General features: G+C 36.8%; 1 protein-coding gene across 4 annotated transcripts in view; it reads left to right on the top strand.

Moving 5' to 3' along the window:
• The window catches only part of PAM (peptidylglycine alpha-amidating monooxygenase), a 284,680-nt gene that overhangs the window by 234,165 nt on the left and 27,535 nt on the right, over window positions 1-22,980 (top strand). For 3 of the 4 annotated variants that reach the window (XM_082836779.1, XM_082836778.1, XM_082836777.1), the window contains 2 exons: window positions 8,380-8,700; window positions 16,645-16,774. In XM_082836779.1, the coding sequence (XP_082692905.1) occupies window positions 8,380-8,700; window positions 16,645-16,774 (451 nt within the window). The remainder of the gene's footprint in view (window positions 1-8,379; window positions 8,701-16,644; window positions 16,775-22,980) is intronic. The other variant, XM_082836780.1, reaches the window with a different exon arrangement.

Here is a 22,980-nt window from a genome sequence, read left to right as displayed (position 1 = left end):
AAATGGAAATGTCACCAAGCTTTGAAAACGTTGTAAGTAAAGAACTCCCTGTGTATGTAATAAGTACAATAAGCTAAACAATAAAACCCAACTAGACAGTGATTCTGGGTGGAGGAAATGAATCCTAGGAGACTATACAGAATGAGAAAGATGTGGAGATTTTTCACACGCAAATGTATCCTTTACTTATATGTTCTGGTTGGCACTTTTAGGAAACTAAGGCATGTTTTTTTTCTCTTTATTTCTTATGCATTATGATTTTTTATGTATGTTCACTATACTAAAGGTACAACTTGAACGTTCTATCAACATTGTTTAGGCAAGGAATGTGGGCTGAAACTAAAAGGCATGCCAGCTTCAAGCACGAATCTATACAACTACATTTAGGAGTTCTGAATTTGGGTGTTTCTCTCCTTTAAAATTCAGAGTATAGATCTACTGTTGAAACTTACGTCAGTTGTATTGGGAAGATTTTATGTCTTAAAAAAACTCAAGGGGCTTCCCTGGTGGCGCAGTGGTTGAGAGTCCGCCTGCCGATGCAGGGGATGCGGGTTCGTGCCCCGGTCCGGGAGGATCCCACATGCCGCGGAGCTGCTGGGCCCGTGAGCCATGGACGCCGAGCCTGCGCGTCCGGAGCCTGTGCTCCGCAACGGGAGAGGCCACAACGGTGAGAGGCCCGCGTACCGCAAAAAAAAAAAAAAAAAAACTTAAGGCAGGGACTTCCCTGGCGGCCAGTGGTTGGGAATCTGCCTGCCAGAGCAGGGGACATGGGTTTGAGCCCTGGTCCTGGAGGATCCCACATGCCGCGGAGCAGCTAAGCCCGTGCGCCACAACTACTGAGCCTGCGCTCTAGAGCCTGCAAGCCGCAACTGCTGAAGCCCACGCGCCTGGATCCGGTGCTCCACAACGGGAGAGGCCACCGCAGTGAGAGGCCCGCGCACCACGGCGAACGGTAGCCCCCGCTTGCCGCAGCTGGAAAGGGCCCGCGCGCAGCAACGAGGACCCAACGCAGCCAAAAATAAATTAATTAATTGATTAATTTTTTAAAAAAAAAACAAAAAAAACCTCAAGGCAGAATTGAAAGTCAAATCTGCAATACCAGTATGTCCTTGGTATTGTACATTATTCTCTGGACAGCATTTCTTTTGCTGCAGTTAGGACCTTTAGCATGTTTTATTCAGTTTGCTCCAAACTCTTCTCACTGTAGTCTTCATGCCCTCATATAATCAATCTTTATACTCAAAGGTCAGCATGAGCTACTATATTCCCAAAGCAGGAGGAATATGACAAAAATACAATTTGTAGAGGGAAAACACTCCATGGCCCCAGATAGTTAAAGGTCTTCAGACACCTTCTGTGAAACAGAATAATTTCACAATGGTTTTATGCTAACAAAAATGAATTACCATTGGCATGTTTTATCAAGTAAGCAGAATCAAGGGAACAAGGTTGCAACTTAACACAACAGTAGTCTACTGTAAAAGCTTATTAAAGTAACAGTTGATAAACCATTTATGAGAAGAGCGAAACACAGGCTGGGCTTAGTAGTTAAAATTTATATTCCTTTCTTGTTCAAAATAGGACACTCCCTTCATCCCCTAATAAATTCCAAATGATTTTAGTAGCATCTTCTTAGCTTATTCCAAGCATTCTCAATACCACTTTGCTGTTTTAAAGAAGATACAAGTCTTGTTTGTATTTCCGTTCAGTTATGATTTATGAGCAGCTCACAAGTCTTTATTTATTGAACTCATCTATCAAACACAACTCTAAATATCCCCCAAGGCTCTGGGAAGCTGAGGGGATGCTCTTCTGAATTGGTTTCCTAATAACAGAATAGGCAGATATGAATGATCATTTATCGCATGGTTGGCCTTTCTGATATAGATCAGTATGTATGGCAGTTGCAAAAGTCATCATCTCCTAACTTCTCCTTTTTCACATTTGTCTCATTTTCTTAAAAAAAGAAAAGAGTTAAAAGGCCCATTTCTGATTGTTTCACAATCAGATGAGTCCTATAGGAGGAAAAAGTAATAAAGTATGATCCTTAAGCCGGTCATCATGATCATGTGTTTTATTTCCCTAAGGCTAGTAGGATAAATGTTGTGGGTTGGTAATAAGTAAACAGTCAGTAAGCCAAATCACCTTTACCCAGAAGGCAAAGTGTCAGCTATGACTGACTCATAAACTAAAATACGAAAATCTAAAAAGAAATGCTTGTATCTTTTCATTCGTCGTATCCCCCTTATTAATCAGTTGTTGTTGCATGATTGTGATCTCATTAGCTTGGTTACTTGGCGTATTTTGTCAGTGGTTAAACTGCCAATGAATATCCTATTTACTCTCCATGTACCATAGAAATCACAGAGCAATAAGCAGTAACAAAAGCTGTTTGTTTTAGGTAATGAAGTACTAGTGATTTGTGTGGGAAATGGCGGTTTATATTCTGAAAGATTACCAAGAGGCTCTTGATCACTTTAAAAATAAAAATGCCTGCCACAATTAAGATTTTATGCTGTCTAAAAGTAGGGGTACTTATTTTTTAATCCAATAATCTTAAAGCATTTTATTCAAAGAAAAAAGCGTGGGGCACTTTTTCAAGGTATGTTTCCATCTTGTTTAGTTTGATCTTACCATATTCCTGAAAGTAAACCAGAGAAACTTCCATGTTGGTGGGAGGGAATACTGAGTGATCCCAACTAAATAGAAAAATGTACATTGAGCCATGAAATAGCTAACAAGCACACAGCTAACAAACTTGGAGTTTAGTTGGTAGTGTTCTAGACTCTCTTGTGTTATGCTGTGTTCCTTTTCCTGACACATTAGCTGCTACTTCACTAGTGTTTCCCAAATACCAAACCCACTCGGCCAAATAACTTAAAGACCTAGAGCGTTTCTGCATTTCTTAAGATAAGAATCAAAGTTTGAAGTGAGGAAAAGAAAGAAATGGAACTCACTGCAGCCTAAAATCATCAAGGAAAAATTTTTATCTTTACTAATGCAGAAGCCATTTATAACACAGTATTCATTCCAGAATTATTTATTGAGTATCTGCTATAATAGGAACAGTACTAATCACTGGAAATATGACAATATATAAGAAATGAGAGGGGGTTATTTTTATGTAAAATCACATTTATACCTTGCCATTTGTGCCTTCTCAGATAATTTTAATGTACGAAAAAAGTTTTTTTAGATCATCTTAGAGAATTTTATCATACATGTAAGGCATATTGCCAGTGGTAAGTGAAAACTATTAAAGAGAATAGAAAATAGAAAACTTTTCTACTTTTTCAAGCCAAAAGTCATTATTCTTTAGGCCAGTTTTTTATTCTTTAGGCCAGTTTTTTGCATATACATTGTATATGTATGTATTGACTAATTTATTAGAGTCTTATAATAAAAAGAAGACAATTCAGGATAGGACAAAAAAAAAGAAACTTGTTCAGTTAAATCATAAACCTGGCACCTGAGCTCAGTAGACTGTTACTTTAAAAAGAAAAAAAAAATTAATATACTAAGATTGACAGGTCTGAGGTGAATTCACAGGAAAGAGATACAGCCAGTACAGAGAAGATAAGGGAACCTGGATCCAGTATAGTGGTACTTAGAAGGTGGATCCCTCTGTCAGGCTGTCTCCTTCAAATCCAAGTGCAACATGCTACCAGCTGTGCACCTTAGTACTGTGCCATTAGATTCCTCATCTAAAATGAGAACAGTAAGTATTCCACGGAAGTTAAATGTGTTCTGTCGTATAAAGCACTCAGTAAAGTGACTTGGTCATGCTGAGCTCTCAAAAAGTACTAGCTGCTATTACTATTATTGTCATTTGTAGTTTATAAAGTACTTCTTTATATGTTATCTCTGTCGAGAATAAGCAGGGTAATTATACCTCCCAGTTTTTCCAGGATTGTACCAGTTTATGCCTAGTATAAATATTAACAACACCCCTTTCCTTTCTCAAATGTGTCCCAGTTTGGTAATTAAATTATATGGTCTGCTTAGCAGCAGGACCCAGAATAGAATTAGAGAATACTACCCCTAAACACATAGGTTAACTGAGCTGAGGAAAAGGGGTCATAACTGGGAAGTATCTAGGGGACGCAGGTTACCCTCAATCACAAGTCAGTTGCACAAAGGTCGAGCAGCTTTAATACCGTTCCAGACAGACTTTTCCATCAAAGGCAGGGGTGAGGGTCTGTTCTGAAGATGAAGGGGTAGTCCTCCAGCACGACAATTATGGGGTGATAAGAATCTCAGGTGAGTACTGGTGGGAGGGAGGGAAAAGGTGATGTTGACAAATCGGCATCTATGAATCAAATGACTTTGTGATTCACTGGTGAGAGAAAAATGAATCTAGTTTTCTGGATTGATGGTCCCAAAACATGGTTTCGTCACTAAGAGAGATACTATTAAAAAAATAATAAAGTATGGGGAGAAGATTAAGCGCCCAGGTTTAGACATGTTGAGTTCAAAATCCCATTGAAATAGACATTCAGTCCAAGTGGAAATTTCCAGATGACAGTTTTATGTTCCACTAGGTTCTAGGAAATCTCCAGATTTTGGAGTCACTTGTCTGAATGTAGCAGCTTAAGTTTTGTGAGTGGCTGAGATCACTTAGTAGGAAGAAGCCTTAGCCAGGGACAATAAAAGTATGCCAGGGATAGACCTCAGAAAACAGGAACATTCCATATGTTGGGCAGAATAAGAGGAAGCCAAGATGACAGGTGAAGATCTGGAAAGAACAATATTGTAAGGAGAGAGGTTCTGAAGGAACTATAAAAGTGCTACATGCCACCAGTAGGTCAGGATGAAGAGTCTATTGGCTTTGGCAACTACGAGCTCTTGAGCAACTCATGCAGAAGCCATACAGGAGTGAAGTAGGGAGTGGAAGCAAATGCCTTCGATTTAGGAAGAAAGAGGATATGAGGAAGGATGAAGCAGCACATAACCCCGCACTGTCCAGTATGGTAGATACTAACCGCATGTGGCTATTTAACTTTGAATATAAATGAATTAAAAGTAAGTAAACTTAAAAGTTAAGTTTCTCAGTCTTACTGGCCACATTACAAATACTCAATAGTCCCATGTGTCTAGGAGCTATCATATTGGCAGCACAGGTATAGACTATTTCCATTATCATAGAAAGCTCTTGTAGATGGTGCTGGAACTTGTTAAAGAAAGAGGGAAAATGAAAAAGCTTGAAAGACGTACTGTGTCAGAGGAGGGTCTCTTCTCACCTCCATGACCACTCAAGATAAGCCCAAAGTGAGTGTGTTTATAGCCTGAGTCAAATCTTTGGCAGAGTAATTGTATTAGAAAAGGAAAGAAAAAGGAGATGGGAAAGGCTTTAGAAGGCTCAGGGAGGGCTGGCATCCAGAACACTGGGGTAGGGATAGTTCTTTCTCCAAAAATAGACTGATAAAAAAAAAAGAGAGAGAGAGAAAGTGCAGAAGTGCAGGTACAACCTTCTTTGGCAAAATCAGGAAGCAAATCACAAAGGCAGCCGTAATGACTTGTTGAGAAAATAGAGGGCTGTAAACTTAAAGGTGGCTTTTTTCCATTATGAAAATACCAATACGAAACAGAAACTGATTTTTAAAAATTTTAGGTAAACAATAGATTGAATCAGATGCATGTTGCAACTAGAGTTTATATCTTTGTCATTAGTAATTATAATAGCTATAATTTAGTGATATCTACTTTATGAAATACACTGGAGTGGGCATTTTACATTAACTATCTTCTTTAAATCCACAAAACAATTTTTAAGGGTAGTTGTCATTATCTATTTTAAAACGCTAAGTAACTTGCTTAAAGGCACAGAAAATAGCTATTAAGTGTCTGGGGTTGGATCTGAACACTAGTGTGAAATGCAGACCAGACATCGGGTAATAACAATACAAGGAAAGAGCAGAGTGCTGTAGGTGCACATAGCAGCAATTGTCAAGGCAGGCTTCTTGGATGTAAGTGACGCCTAAGTAGCATCTGAAGGTTGAGGAACTAGTTGATTACTAGGGAAAGAATGTCCCAGGAAGAAGAAACAACATCTGCTTAGAGTTGACATTCAAGGAAGTAAAAGTCCAATATGGCTATAATATAAACTGAAAAGAAAAAGAGAATATTGAGAAATGAAACTGGGGTAGAGACCACCCAACTTCCTCTGTTTATATTCTATTCCATCCATTGTACTCAAGGTTAGGTAGATTTCCTCAATCACGATCTTAATATGACTAAGAAAGACGGTTAACGTTTTGGGATTTCATATATTCCATACACCAGAAGAGAAAAGAAAAGAAACCTTTCTGGTTTGTGTATAAGAATGTAAGAGATAGCCATCTAGTGGGCTCCTGCATGTAACCTCTAGAAGTGAGATGCTGCTCTGAAGCTGTGTTCTCACAAGGCCAGTGCATTTGTGTGAAGCCAAGCCTCTTACGTTGCTAAATTTTTGTTTTCCTAACCCAGTGATCACTGTAAATGATCATTTCAAAGGAACCGAGTACTCTGTATTTGGTATTTTATCACAGCTTTTAGATTTTTACTGACAAACCTCAATAACTATGCATAGTTCTAAGCCTGTGTTCCTCCATCAACATTAGCCTAATGTCATGGATTCAAGTTTTAAAATTGTGTTCTTTTTCTGTTCCTGAAGTCATCTTGTTTTCATCTTCTATATAAAATGTTTCATTGCACAACAGCATATTAAGCTATTTATATTTAGTGTGTGGGCCAGGACAATTACACAGTAATGGGTTAATTTCTCTTCTGTAAGGCAGAATGCCACTGTGGCCTACCAGAATTGGTTGCATTGTAATTTGCTTTGTTCATTTTACTGATATTGGCCCTAATACTTGGTAATTATTTTCTGATTGAAGATCTCACCTAGGATAAGCTGCTTTCATGGGCAAGAATTGAAAACCTACTTTGAATCATTAAACCAAGATTATTTATAAACATGACAGGATCTCAGCATCATTTTGGAAAGACTTCATATCCCCTTGCACCAATATTTTAATAACATATTCTTTAGTGGAATGTATCCTGGCTAAACCAGTTATTATTTTTATTTCCTAATGGTCATAAAAAAGATTTTATAAATGTTTTCTGATCATGCTATAAATGTAATTAAAACTTAAGCAAAAGGACTCCACAATCATAAGTTTCATTAGCAGCACTTAGTATAGAGTGAGAAAAGGAAGAACTGTGGGTTTCCTTTGGGTTTGGGTTAGAATAGCAGATTTATGATTCCATAGAGAATATACATGTTTCCCATTCACACAGTTGATGTGAATGGATTTGAAGCCATAGATGTAACTGATGAGGATTAAAATGCTTCATGAGCCTTCCATGGTCATATTTTGTATCTGTTGTAATATTTTATAAATAGTTTGTTTTCATGGAATTATATTATCATATCCAAGTTTACTTCTTAGTACAGGAAGACATGAAATACATTTCAGTGATGTATCATTCCAATGATACTAGTTTGTTAAAATCTCTTTTGCTTGAAACTGTTTTAAAAATATTCTTTTCTCACAAAATTATTTTTCTGAAATTTATTCGTTTCTTATTTAAAATAAACAACTGGAGCTACTTACATTAACACAGTTAACAAAATAATAAAACTGGTTTTCCAGTTGCCAAGTGGATGTTAGATTTTTTTGTGTTTTATAGCACCTGCTCAAAAATATACATTTAATTTTTTTTTTTTTTTTTTCTGTACGCGGGCCTCTCACCGTTGTGGCCTCTCCCGTTGCGGAGAGCAGGCTCCGGATGCGCAAGCTCAGCGGCCACGGCTCCCGGGCCCAGCCGCTCCGCAGCAGTGGGATCTTCCCGGACCGGGGCACAAGCCCGCATCCCCTGCCTCGGCAGGCGGACTCTCAACCACTGCGCCACCAGGGAAGCCCTACATTTAATTTTTTGTGGATTACACTTTAATAGGCTTTTAGAAGACAACTTCAAAGGGTTTGCCTGTGAAGATAGCTGTTTTCTGTTGTGTTGATAATATTTTAGAAAGCTGATGAACTCTGACTTCCAAATCAATCCAAACTAACCTTGTGAAAACCATTTATTAAAACATGCCCTGCAGTCACATACACATTATTTTGTTTCTACTATTATGCTAATAGAGGTTATTTAGTGTCGTTGGCTCCTGAGATAACAGAAGGAAATGGGTGGTTTGTAAGATGAAATGTGAAGCATATTATTTTCTCATTGTTCTGGAAAATCATCTTTTTCTCCCAATGCTTGAACATCTGAGAGCAACCTTCCCTCTCACTTATTATGAGGAATTGGATGATATTATTTAAGGCACAAAATTCTGTAAATTTTGCAATCTTATCAACTCTCCACCCCTTATCTCTTCTCTTTTTTTCACAGGTGATTTCTATTCACTACTTTCCAAGCTGCTAGGAGAAAGGGAAGATGTTGTTCATGTGCATAAATATAATCCTACAGAAAAGGCAGAATCAGAGTCAGACCTGGTAGCTGAGATTGCAAACGTAGTCCAAAAGAAGGATCTTGGTCAGTCTGATGCCAGAGAGAGTGCAGAACATGAGAGGGACAATGCTCTTCTTGTCAGAGACAGAATTCACAAATTCCACAGACTAGCATCTACTTTGAGGCCAGCAGAGAGCAGAGTTTTGTCATTACAGCAGCCGCTACCCGGTGAAGGCACCTGGGAACCAGAACACACAGGAGGTGCGTTTAGGGCTTCTTTTAAAGAATAAAATGTGAAACGTTACAATCCACATAAGCAAAATCTGAAGGGAATAAAAATTAATGGATGAGAAAGCTCATCAATGAAAAGGATTTATCATTAGAAAAAACATGACTCAGATTTGGGTTGTCAGATATCACCTTTGTTTGAGAAGTTTTTCTTTTGGTCCAGTACTATCAATACGTAAATTCAATCTCTGTTCAGTTGATGAGCCAGAATTACTAAGACCCAAAATCTTTGGATCATATTGGGGAGGGTGGCATATGAATTTCAGGGTAACAGATTCTTACAAAATCAACATTCTCCATTTAGTTCAATGGGAATAAACTGAAAATTCAAACCTGATATGTAAAGTCCTGGTGTATGAAATGGTTATACACTACCTTCCTTTAAGGTAATTAAATTCCTCTCAGAGGAATCTTACACTTCCAACGTTCTCATCCAATTGACTTGTAAAATGTAACCATTTTTATGACTTTGACTTCTTGAGTTCCATTATCAATTACTATCTTCATTGGAAAGTTGACTAGTTATATCTGAAGGGACCTCCAGCAAGTCAGTAACTATCAGATTTATCTTTACTTCTAACCAGGATTGGCTTCTGTAATTAGAGGACAATACCTTATTCCCTTCAGGTTTCTGTACCAGCAAGCTATGGATGCCTCATCTTTGTCTTTAATTGTGTTGTGGCTTCTGTGATATTGATTGTGTTTCATGTTACTTGCTAATGTGGAAAGCCAGATAATACAGCATGTGGAGATAATCCCCAAAAAAGTAACGGATATGCATGCATGGCAGCTGTCCATGCGTGGGCTGGAATGGCACAGGCTGCCAGCTTGATGTTTTCAAATACAGCTTTGCAGGAAGCCATAAATTATTCAACACCCAACTGATTTTTATTTATAATTGAAAAAAATTAGGATGCAGTGCCTTTTGCTAACACAGGAGTTTTAATCATTGACCATTAGGACTGGCCTAATAGTCTCTATGAGATGTTAAATGGAGCCCAGATTTTTACCTCTTCATATTTAAACAGTGTCAGCCCTGCTCTAACTCCTTCTAAATTTACCTAATAAAACTGTGTTTCTCAAGAGGTGGTCCCTGGACCCTCTTGCATCGGAATCACCTAGGGTGATTATGAAAAATCTAGACTCCTGAATCCTACTGAAGACCAACTGAATTGACATCTCTGAGTATGATGTCTAGAAATCTGCAGTTTATCATGCCCCTATCCGTTTCATAGAAAGACTGGAGTGTCTGTCTGAACGTCTGTATTAAGGACAGTAAATTGTAACCCGAACAGCATATAAATATAAAAGGGAAAGGGGCCTCTTTGGTGAGAATACAATTCTATTCAAGCATGAAGTGTTAGAGTTGCATCCTGCTTTATTCCATGACTTGTCTTTTTTTTATTGAAGTATTTATTTTTTATTGAAGTAACATTGGTTTATAACATTATATGTGTTTCATGTGTACAACAGTATATTTTTATTTCTGTATACCCTACAGTGTGCTCACCACCAAAAATTTAGTTTCTAGTTATCTATGACTTGCCTTTATTACTCTTTGATGTGAAATAATACCATGGTCATTTATAGGCATCATAAATGTCAATGTAAAAATCACAGTTTGACTTAAGGAATTGTATTCCTAAAACCTACTTAGTTTTTCTAAGAAAGAAATGCTTAAAATACTCAAAATACACTTACTGGCCAAATCTCCTTATACCTTCCAAGGTAGTCAGAATGGCAGTGACCAGGAAAAAAATGTTTCTCCAGGATCTGGTTCAGAAAGTTTCCTTTCATTTTAAGTATGTGGGTGAATGTCACTGAAATAAATAAAGCAATGAGTTACAGAAACAGAGCACAAATTCTAGTTACAGGAAGAAGATGTGCATGTATTTCCTTTCTGAAATGACTTATTTTAGTGTTACTTCACTGCTCTGATTCAAAATTTTTTAAAAATTAAATGCAAAATAACAAAACTCATATTTAGGTAAGCTATTTCTAAAAGTCTTTTCAATTTTCTTTCACTGTTTACCATAACACTATCTAATATCTAACTTTAATTAAAGAAAAGCACTTAATAAGTGCTATATGTTAACAATAATTATGATTATAATTGCTACCATTAATGTCAAGTTGGACTAAGATTTCAAAAATTTAAACACCAAAGTAGTTGGTGTTTTATTATTTATTATTTTAATTACTTATTAAATATTAATTATTTTAGCTTAAGTAGCATCCATGAGAGAATTTTCTTGCAATGTGTAGGAAAGCTGCAAAAATTGGCACTCTGAGTTGATAAATTGAGAAAATGACTTGGCAGTGTTCTACCATAATGGGAGTTTGTGGCTCTTCAAATCGCTGATCACTTACATTGATCTGCCTTGATGTTTTCCTGTAATATATGACGTACAGTGTGAAAATATGCAACCTGGTAAATTGAGAGGCAAATGCACTCCTTTTTACACTTAACAGTTTGGTTTCTACCGTTAGTTTGACATCTATATTGAGACAGCATTAATAGAGTAGAAAGGAAATCATAGTCTTTATTCTAGTTGCCTTCTGGAAACTAGATTCATTGAAAAATAAATTTAAAACTGCAGACAGCTATTCTCTTGCTGTCAGATCTGATTGGACTGCTATTTGCTAGCGTATGGAAGCCTGATTCAACATTTGTTATACACCCTTGGACATCAGAAAATACATCTGCATTTGTGTGATGCTTCCCATCAGATAAGAGAATGCACAGAATCTTTAAATATTGTTATGATACATTTACATTTTACTTAATTTCTATGGACAACTTTTTCTTGACTCAGAGTCCATTACTTTTAACATATTTCAGTCATATGCTGACCCCTAGGTTCAAGTCTTATAGAATTCCCAGGGTAAAATAAAGCATTCAGTAGACTGAATTTTCATCTCTGGAGGAGAGGAGAATCGTGAAAACAAACCCACACATAGCCCTTACTATGAGCCAGGCTAAGTGTTTTAGATGCATTAACTCATTTAATTCTCATAACAACCCTATTTATAAACCCATTTATAGAGGAAGAAACTGAAGCATAGAAAGGTCATGCCATGGATCCAAAGTGCCACAGCTCAATAAACCAACATTCAAAGCCAGGCAGGTTTGCTCCAAGTCTTGGTTTTTAATCACTTTATTACTCTGCCTCTCACAATAAAATAAAATAATAGATAGATAGATAAGATAGATATGCTGGTTTTTTCCAATCATCCCATCATCTTATCTGCAACTGTAATAACTCTAGGTGTAGATTGCCTTTGGTCATGCTTTCTCAATCAATATCCAAACAATTTGACTAAGGTGAGGATTCGTTTGCAGTTAAATTTTTAAAAGAAAACGAACTCTGCTAATAATTCTGAGCCCCTAGTTATGTCTTAATTCTCTTCCTCACTTCACTCCCACTAAATAAGACCTTATAACTATTCCTGTTTTCTTTCTCACTTGAGTATAAATATTTCTCCTATAGTTTCAGTTAATTATAGTTATTGTTGGCACTTCTGATGAATAACAATCCCTGACCAAAATAAGGCATCTTTTCCTCACTAAATGAGAATTTGCAAGTATAGAAAGAGCAACCACTTTATTTTGTTCTTGTTGTTGAAATCTTCTACTGATTTCACTAGGGTCTTTTCCTTTAGATTAAATATGAAGAGCCTTGTTATGGTGAAGTTAAGTCATAGTCCTAGGTTTGAAATTATGTTTTTTCTCAACTTTGTCTGTTAGTCCTTATGTACACAGATAAATGAAAATGCCCTTTTAAATGCTTATTAATAATTTCATATGAAAGCAGCATTGATTACTAACATTAATCTTTTCTGGAAAGGTGTAACTCATTAATCCTCCTAGTGATTTATTGATACAATTTTAATAGTAATGTTTAATTTTTTTTTGAAAGTAGTAACTTTGTTTCTAAATATATGGTGGAATATGCACAATTACCTTTATTTATAATGAATACAAAGATTCTTCTGAAATAATCCTATCGTTTGACATGTGAATTTAGAGCAGCTGACACTTGGAGTTGGCTTGCCCAAGGTCACATGTAAGAAATTTGTATTTAATTTTCAAATTAAAACTGTAAGTCTACAACATTAGTCATACACTGAATTACTTCTTAGATAAAAACTACGAGGAATCTGAACTCAAATTTTTAACTTTTCCATGATTGAAAATGTTAAGTTTAAGTTAGAACCCAAATATATTTTGTCATACAATTTTTAATAAGGATTTGAAATATTTGTAATTGAGGATTAGGAAATAATCACCTTTGCTATTGATGACTGAAGTCTTGCCCAAGCCTGTATTTCCTTTTTTATGAATAGAGAAAATGACCTGGGATGAGCCAGTCCTGTTCTAGCATTCTGTGATTCTCTTATAAAGTTGGGCAGGGATTGGGAAAACATCAGTATTTATTCCATATCCATACAGCACTTGTCCTCAATGACTGCTTTGTTCTTGATCATTTAATCTTAAAGAGAACAGCCTTTAACTGCCTAATAATGAAAAAGATGACACTGGAAGCAAAAACATCAATTAACTGAGGTAGTGTTCACAGAAGAGGACGTGAACTCAGTTTTCCTTTAACTATTTTAGAATTTGTAATTAACACAGAGACCTAGGTTTTGAGGTCCTGAAAGGTTTGAGGTCTTGGCTGGGTAATCTTAATAAATGTACAATGATATTTTTAAATGAAATTCAAAATAATTTAATATAATTTCTCTGAATGTTCTTGCTGTGCACAAAATAGTTCTTTGCATTGACAAAAAGAGCAAAGTTTCTTACAGTGTTAACCCTCTTATATATTTCCTCACATATCACCTTTGCTGTTTTGAAAATTTACCAAAAGTATATAAATATGTTCTAGATATTTACACTGCTTTTTCTTCTTGAAAATTCCCAACCAAAAGGGATTCTTATAAGTGACAAAATAGGTAAACAACCCATTAGGCAGTGCTTTTTGAGTGCTTACCAATCTAAGATCAATGATAATTAGGGTTATTCACAGCCAGATTAAGGTTCTTTATACAGTATTTCCAATATTTTATGAAATCCCCATTTGAAGCCAGAATAGTGTATTTACTGATATTTGGGACATTGCATATTTCTATCAGAATTAATATCTCTGCATTGCATATTTCTATCAGAATTAATATCTCTGAATCTTCATGAGCACCTCGCTTCCAGTACCTGTTGGTGGACCACTGAATAGAAAAGTTCCAGGAAACCTGACATTTGTTTATTGTCTTTAATGAAAATAATTAGCCAATTAGCTTTTTTTTTAGTCTCTTCACGGTAGCTTCAGCACAATACTAGGGGTAAAAAGAGGTAGTACAAGTGAACTAAAAGATTAAGGGTGTTTAAATGCTAGTTGACAACATAAGCAAGTAGAGACTGGAGCATAGAGTTCAATTTAGTGCATTTTTTTGGCCATTACAATGGGCCAGGCCCTGTGCAAGACTTAGTGACAAAACAGTGAATAAGACATGATCCTTGCCCTCACAAAATTCCATCTAGTTGTAGTGGTGCTGGGCTCTGAGAAGCTGATGAAAGCGACTAAATATCTGTGTTGTTATGAGGTTCAAGTCTCCCTTGGAGCCCATCCAGAATCTTCAGGAGCTGCTGAATGAGTACAGAATGACCACCGAAAAGACAAGCTGTAACTGAGATGAGAATGAATGAAGTACAACCTGAGATTCAAGCAACTTAAAAATAATTTGAAACATTTTCTTTGGGGAATCCATCCATACGTCTCTAATTATAATACTTATACCCTGCTTCCTGAGTTCACTTTCAGAAACACAGTTTTTTTCAGGTCACCCCATGATTGAAAACCTTCAGTGGTTCCCAGTCGCCTATAGTCACAATTTGCATCCTTTTCTCCTATTATGATAGATAATAAGCATGATAGATGATGAATGCTATTCATCCTAGCAGCCCCATTTACATCCACTGCTGTGCAAATTTAGGCACGCCAGTTATTACTCTGCCCCCCTTCTCCCCAACTCAGGAAGACATAGCAAAACGCACATGAGTGAGAATGACATTCTTGCGTGCTCTAATATATTTCAGAAGTAAATTATTCCCAAGCTTTGTGCTTTACTGCTATTAATAAAGTACTTGCAGCATACCTCAAAATTAATCACAGTATAGATCAAGACACCACAGCTCAAAACTACATTCATTAATTCATTGTTAAATTTTTACCTTCATGTGCTCTACAAATGTATATTTTCCAGTCTAAACTAGATCTTGGGGTCTGTTAATCCTGCCTGTCACTCTCATACCCGCTCCTGACATACACAGATATCCTTAAAGACATACAAATTACATAAAGATCTTGAAACACATTCTGCAATTATAATCATCCTCACTTTCCATCTTTCTGACTGAAATATTCTCTGCCTACTTCTATATTCAATAAACTTTAAGTGAGAACACCTACCCTCTCCCAGCCAAGCCTCAGGAAGGATTATGGGCCTTTTCCTGTGTTCCTGCACTGCACTGTGTCATAAATATTTGCTTTCTGTTTTTTGTTTGTTTTTTGGTTATTTTGTGGGGTTTTTTTTTTCATTTTATCCTTTGAGTCCCTCTAGAACCAAAACCATGCTTTATTTCTTTGTGTCCCCAGAATCTAACACCTTACATAGACAATACACTTAGGGAATATTTGTTGAATATGCTTCAGCAAAGGTTGTAGACACAACTGTTCCAGGCATCCTATTGATTGTGCTGTGTTATTAATTTTTGTTTTAAAAAATTAAATGAGCAAAGGTAAGAATATTTTGAGTGAAAAGTTACTGTTTCCTGTTGTATAGTTGAGAGAATTATCTTAAAGTGTTTACTCTCACACCAGCATCCTCTCAGGCTTTCAGAAGCTGACTGTACAAGCCCTGTGTTTCCCTTTCTTCCTCCAGTCTTTAATGTTTATCTTTGAGGATTTCACTGCATGTTGCCACATCCTCCAGAGTATGGGAAGGAGAAAGGAGACTCAAACTGCTGCTTTTTTACTTCTCAGCATCTCTGTTGAAGCGTTTCAGAGGGAAAGAAATATTGACACTGATACAAAGGATTTCACAGCATCTTCATAACTTTATATCCTCAGTTAATATAGCTACTCTGTACATGGTACCTCTTTATTCATGAGCATTTTTATAAAAGGGGTTAACAATTGAACCTAGGTATTCTCTAAGTATAAGTGTATTCTGATCAGAAGTGAGAGTGATTGTAAATCACTCAGTCATAGAGTTCCTGTTATGTTTTCCTTTCTTGTGTTAGGGAACAGTGAAATATAAGCAGTGAAAGAATCTCTCTCCATTCCCATTGTTATAGGAACACTAAAGTTAGGTGAAATGAGATTGGTATTTTACATAGTTCCTTGTACAAGGTATTATCAATGATGGTTTATTATAAGGTCTAATGTATTCTGAACATCCACAATTTACACAGAAGTTAGATGAGAAAGACAGACAAACACACAGAAACAGGCTTATTGCCTAAGAATACTATTTATTTACAACATTTAAAAGCTTTGTATTAAAATGATGCCATCCATGTTGCCATATTTTTCAAAAATACTAATTTAAAGTAAGAATCTTGTTAAGAAGACTGTCTCAAATTTGCCCCTTAATGGCTTAAGGATAAACTGGTTTTACGAGGCATCTTATCAACAGGAAAAGAGCATATCCCCAAACAAGTTCACAGTCACTTACTTTATTCATAGCTCAGGAGGCTCCTTGGCATGTGCATGTGGTATATTTTATGTAGAGCATGGCTTGATTTTTTTTCTTTGCATCTAGTGACATTACTGCATGAACTTCTTATAATCATTGTGAATCTTCATGAGGTTATACTAGCTTTCTTTTTTACACTAAATGTATGGATTTATCTTTTAGATTTCCATGTAGAAGAGGCACTGGATTGGCCTGGAGTATATTTGTTACCAGGCCAGGTTTCTGGGATGGCTCTGGACCCTACGAATAATCTGGTGATTTTCCACAGAGGTAACCATGTCTGGGATGGAAAGTAAGTAATAATTTTTCCTTGAAGGAGTAAATGAAGATAAAAATAGCATGCATTGCTTTTCATTAAACTGAGAATAATGGTGAGGGAACTATCAAGGTTTTCTTTGAACTTGATTTTTGTGAGCAAAACATATTTGTTCTTTTAGTATATGACTGTGACACATAGAAAAGAGAACATCTTGTGCATTTGAAAACAATTAAGGTAGTTTCACAAACTAGTTTATGGAAAGAAGGCGATAACAGTCTGTGATTCTGCCTACTTAGCATTTTGCTCTCTCCCCCTTGAAGCTACCTTCACGTTCCTAAGGAAAGTAACATTAAAGGCAGTTAAGACAGTACATGGCTGAGGCATTTCAAGACTTCAGAAAAAGTGCATCATGATCAATGATCAACGAAGGAAGTTACTAGTTGACTACAATAAAGCACTTCATTATTTTCATGTACTGGGTACAGAACCATAGTAAGGCCATTGGACTCTCCCTTTCCATCAGACTGCTCCCTGGCATGATAACAGTGCCTTCTGGAGACTGTAGTTAGAGCAGCTTGGCCACCATATTATAGAAATAGTCAGTACTTTGGCCTTCACATTTCCATACAGATTAATTTTATTACTCAAATTTGCATTTTTCATGAGCACCGAAAACTTAAAGAGTAACAAGACTTAAGAATAACACTAAAACTAATATCCCGCTTTTCCCTCTGGGTTTCTCTTTCCAACCTTTTATTCTATCTTCCACTATCATCTTATAGGGAGTTTTGGTAAAAAAGCCTAACATTCATTGAGTGTTTACTGTGCTCCTGTGACTGTTCTGTTTACATAAATTACCTCACAACATTTAGGCACTGTTATTATCATCATCATTCACGTTTTACAGGTGAAGAAACCAAGAGGAAGTAAGTGTTCTGCCCCAGACCTCACAGTTAGCCTGGCAGAGTCAGGCTTCAGTTCCTTTCCATCTGACTCCAGAGTTGGCCTACTTACCCAGTTTGTTAAACTTACTGCCTTTTAGAGGATTACGAGCACATTTACATGATTGTATTTTTAAAAGCTTATTCCAAAATTTAGCAGGTTATCTTAATTCTCCTGAGTAATGAGTATCCATTTATTCATGTGTTTTATCACAAATCTACATATGAAGGTAAATTTTGTTAATATGAATTAAGTGTAATGAATCTCTCCTTTCAAGTGTACAACTGTAGGGTTTCATTTGGAAAATTGAGGATCCACATACACAGTTCAATTGTTTTCTTCCTCCATTTTCAGAGATACTGATTAAACTTAGGCTAAGCCTGCTCTGTCACATACGCATGTATGTAGTTTTCTTTGTGTAGCTGAAGATGGAATTCAATTAGCATTTCAAAATAGATTGATAGCTTTGTTACTGTTTAATTGTCCTTTCCAGTTGTCACACTCAAAAATGGAATCTGAGGAAGAGATCAATTCAGAGTTCAAAGCCATCGAACTCAGCATCCCTATTTATACATCTCTGTTACATCATCTTAGTCATTATTGAACATCTAATGATATTTTCACAAGTGCTTTCAAAAGCAAACTATTACTATTCGTTGTAGCATATTCTTCATTTTAATGAATATTGCTACATTTTCCGCATGGATTTCTAGCCACATTTTACCAGACGAGAAAATTACAGCATCATTTTCTCCCATTGATACTGTTTCAGCTGGCTAAAGCTAAATCGGACAAAGTCCAATTTTCCATTTTAATGTGATATTCCTTCCAAGTAAACAGCAGAGGCTGGAATAGTTTAATAGAAAAAAATAAAAAGGGATCTGTAAAGGCCAGCTTGGGGTAGATGACACAAGACTGTGAAACAAGAGCCACATAAGAACATTTTCTGGGACATATATGGCCGTCCTAGCTGAAGACCTGCTTTTTCCTGGCCTCTTGCTTTCATCTAGATAACCAGTATCATGTGTAAATAGATTCCAGTTCCATTACCAAAGCCCCAGTGTGTTTACCCTGATAAATGGCACTGACAAAGGGCCAAAAATGCAAGACTTTTTCAGGGCAGTCATGCTGATTTAACTCATTAAATCTGTTTCTTCTTTCTTCTTCTTCTTTTTTATCTTTCAGGTGTAAGAATATTTGTTATCTCTCTTTCCTTCTGCCTCTCTTGTATTTCCTGTTGGCCTCTAGCAGCCTTTGCAATCCATGGTTGTGAGGAAGTTCTCTTCTGGCACTCAGATCTCTGCTTTTAACACTGTCTGCTTTAATATTCATAAAGGGAATAAGAAGTGGATTACTCTGTTAGTTATTTTGTAGGAAAATAGATTCGGATGTGTGGGCCCTGCTCGTTGAATGGTCATACATGACCATCCTTCCTACATGTATAAGTTGCATTATATAGAATAGACAACGTACATAATTTTTCTTTTTCCTCATTGACTATCCAAGGATTATACAAAGAAAAAGACAGCACTTTCCAGAAAAATTTATTATGTGCTAGTGAGAGACAATGGAAATTAAAAATGGGGTGGAAATTGCATTCTTGTTGCTACCACTGTTTGGATAGAAAGATGAGAAATCCTGTATTAATTTTCCTCAGAATCTTTCCCATCCTGATACTTCTCATGTTCACAAAATTATAAGTTCCATAAGGCTAGAGCTTGTTCTAAATCAAATCTTAGTAGTCTGTATCCCCTAATTTTTTGTAGTTGATCATTCTTTAAGTATCAGACAGTACTTGGAGTTAATAATAATCCCTAATTAATACTCAGTACTCAAAGCTCTTTTGATATCATCACAAAAACTGTCTTTATAAGTAGTATTACTCTTCATTTCTACCTGATAGCCTTGATCAACTCTTATTTTTCTACTTAATCATGCTAAATAAGCATAGCAACAAAATAATAATAATAATAGTAGTAATAATAATAATTATGATGATAAAACACTTACCCTCCTGAAAGATGACTGTCAACTCCCTTTCTCAATTTGATTTCCATTTTCTTCCCTGTCAGTATGGCTTCTTCTAGTTAAAATAGGAAATGCCTATTACCAGCAGGGTGTAACGAAACTTTAAAGAGCCTCTTGTCTGTCCTGGTGCTCGGGCAGCATGGCAGCTAGAGCTCTTTAAATGCCTCCCAGCAGGAGCTGGGTAGCTCCTGCCTCAGTAACAGCTGTTCCTCGGTCTCTGTCAAAATCACCACCATTGTCAGAGGCTTGCTTCTTGGCCTTTCTTTTATTTATCTCAGCTATGGCTGAGGTTCTACTGTGCCGGCCTCACATCACATACGCTCTTAAGTAAATCATGGGTTTTATCCCTAATTTTTAGGTGCTAAAAGGTGTTTCCATTATACCACTTGTCATTTCTTCACATGCAGTCGGAAGGGATTTTGGAAGTTTTATCACTTGGAATTCTTTCCGTAACCAATAAGGGAGAAAACCCAACACAAACTAGCTTAGGAAAAGAAATTTATTAGTTTGTATAAGTAAAAACTTTAAGGGTATGGTAGCTCAAACGACACCACCAGCACCTATTTAACACAATTTTCTCCGGGTTGGCTCCATTCTTAGACCCTGATTGATCTTTCTGCCCACTTGCAGCTTCAGAATTATAGAAGAGGTAGTCTATTTCCCTGATGTAGGTCAACAGGAGATCCTTAAATGGAGACTTTCAGTGTTCTAAAACACTGTCAGTGTTCTACCTGACTTTAGGTCATATTTCTTGCATCCTAAACCAGTCACTGTGGGCAGAGGAATGAAATCCACTCTTTTTTTTTTTGCGGTACGCGGGCCTCTCACTGTTATGGCCTCTCCCGCTGCGGAGCACAGGCTCTGGACGCGCAGGCTCAGAGGCCATGGCTCACGGGCCCAGCCATTCCGCGGCATGTGGGATCTTCCCGGACCAGGGCACGAACCCGTGTCCCCTGCATCGTCAGGTGGACTCTCAACCACTGTGCCACCAGGGAAGCCCTGAAATCTACTGTTTGGCTTAGCCTAACTTTTTGTTCTATCCTTGGAATGTGAGAGTAGAGTTGACCTTATCAAAAGCAAGTGGACTGAGAGTGAGGCTCAGAATGTTGGGTCAACTAAAGAAAAACTGAGGTTTCATTAGCACAAAATGGGGCAGTAGACCCTGGGCACCCAGAATAGCAAATGTCCACCAGAGAGCTCATCTCCAGCTTCCTGCTGGGACATCTGTAAACAAAATCTTCCATAGTCATCTGGAGCTTGAACTCTCAGTGCCAACAAATGCCCTAGATATGAGACATACTTTCCAGTTATGGGACTCATCTAGATGTCATAAAGTTCTTCATTATGTTAAACTCACATCTGTGTCCTGTAACTTCACCTTCATGACAGCCAAATGCAAAGTGAATTTACTCCCATTTATTCATGTCAATTATTTGCATATTTAAAGAAAGTCTTATCTTCTCCAGACTAAATATCCCCCAGGCCCTCAGCCAGTCTTCATACTGACATGATACTTTCATCTGAAGGTGCTCTGGTTTCTCAGTCCTTTAAAGTGTTTGGTTGAGAAGTGGCCACAATACCTCATGTGTTAGCTGATCAGCAATGCAGTTACTTTCCTTGATGTGTATTCTAGATATCTATTAGTGTAAAACGGTTCTGTTCACTTTTCTTCAGCAGTCATATCTTGTGTTGCCTTGTTACTCTGTGTTGAATTTGTAATCTACTAGAATCTCCAAATGTATTTCATGAAATTGTGCTGAAGTTTTTACTGGAAATTTATACTTATGCAGTGCTTTAAAAACACTGAATTCAGGATTTTATTCCAATTACATTTCACTCATTAGGTTTAGCATTGCTTCAATTTACAGATATTATTTTATTCTTAATTAACTAGAGAATGAGCTGTCCCTTCCAGCCTGGTATTAGGTCTGTTTGATGAGCTTGCCTTTCACATCTTTATACATGTTGTTTATAAAATTGAATAGTTGAATGATTGGTTTAGCAAGTTTTGTCCTTAGAGGTGTGGTCTTCTGGGAATCTTCTCCCATTTGCCCTCCAAAAATTTGTTCACAGACCACCTCTTCATCAATGTTTTATGGACCCTTGTGAGGTTCTATTGTTTCAGAAATCTATCTGCTTTCTAACTTTCATAAAAATCAGTTCAAGATTTGCCTCCCTAGTTTTCTGGAGTCTCTGTTAAGATATATCTGCTTGAGGTCCTGCTTCTGTATCTGCAAATTCTTTCATATCTTAAGATTAATTGGGCCTGGAAAATTGAACTCAAATGACTGAGTGGTACCTTAGTATCTTCACATCTGAGAGAAAATTGTAAGGAGTTCTACAAAAAGAATGTTTCCATAGTCTACCCTTTTCTCTCATATTGCCATTTCCAGTTTTACTCAAGCCATTTTCTTCCAGTTTTATGCCACTTTCTCTGATTCTTCTTGGCTATGTGACTATTCTTCCTATCTCTTCTACATCTACAAATTAAATTTGATAACTGGAGGGGAGATTCTCCAGTCCAGTGAGGTCAATCCTAGTAAGAGAAAACCACATGTTTTTGAAGACAGGAGACCTGGGTTTGAATCTTGGTTACCATCTCCTACCTTTGAGACCTGTATCAAGACATGTGAACTCCCTGACTCTGTTCCCTAGTCCAAAAAAATGAAGACTTTAAAAAGTGCCTCACTCTGTTGAGTAACAAAAAGCACTTTGTTAAGTGACTCATTACCAGTGACCTTATTGATGGAACAGAGCCCAGTGCTGTGATACCTAGTTCTTTGTTCTTTTCATCCCTATTTGAGATGTCTCTAGTGGTAGGTCCATCAGGACACTAAATAGTCACACTGGTTTCTTTTCCTACCTTTTTTCTTCCTCATAGGAATTTTTCAATGTGTATATATTCAGAAGTAAGTGTTTTTAACATAGTATTAAATTATATTCCATTTAAAGTCTTTGGTCTTATTATGGTATGTCTTTGCTTTCCTAATGTTGAGGGTACATTTCCACTTATTTTCTCACTTGACAACCTATGGTCCTTTCTCCAGCCTCTTAATTTATATAATTACAACATTACATTTTACTTCTCTCTTCAGTTGCTATTATTTATTTTGCATTTCCTTAATTTTGATTGGTGGCACAGAAGTTTATTTTCTCCCTATTCTAGTTCCTTTGTGTGAGAATATTGCAAAGCATTTCTTTTCATCCTTATCTAAACTGTTTGATTAGCTGCTAATGTGCAAAATCATTAATGGGGGATTCAAATTGCT

This window comes from Leucopleurus acutus, assembly GCF_964270905.1.
Source record: "Leucopleurus acutus genome assembly, chromosome: 3".
Classification (NCBI taxonomy): Eukaryota; Metazoa; Chordata; class Mammalia; order Artiodactyla; family Delphinidae; genus Leucopleurus; species Leucopleurus acutus.
The sequence above is the reverse complement of the archived record's forward strand: the minus strand, read 5'-3'. Positions and strand labels throughout refer to the sequence as shown.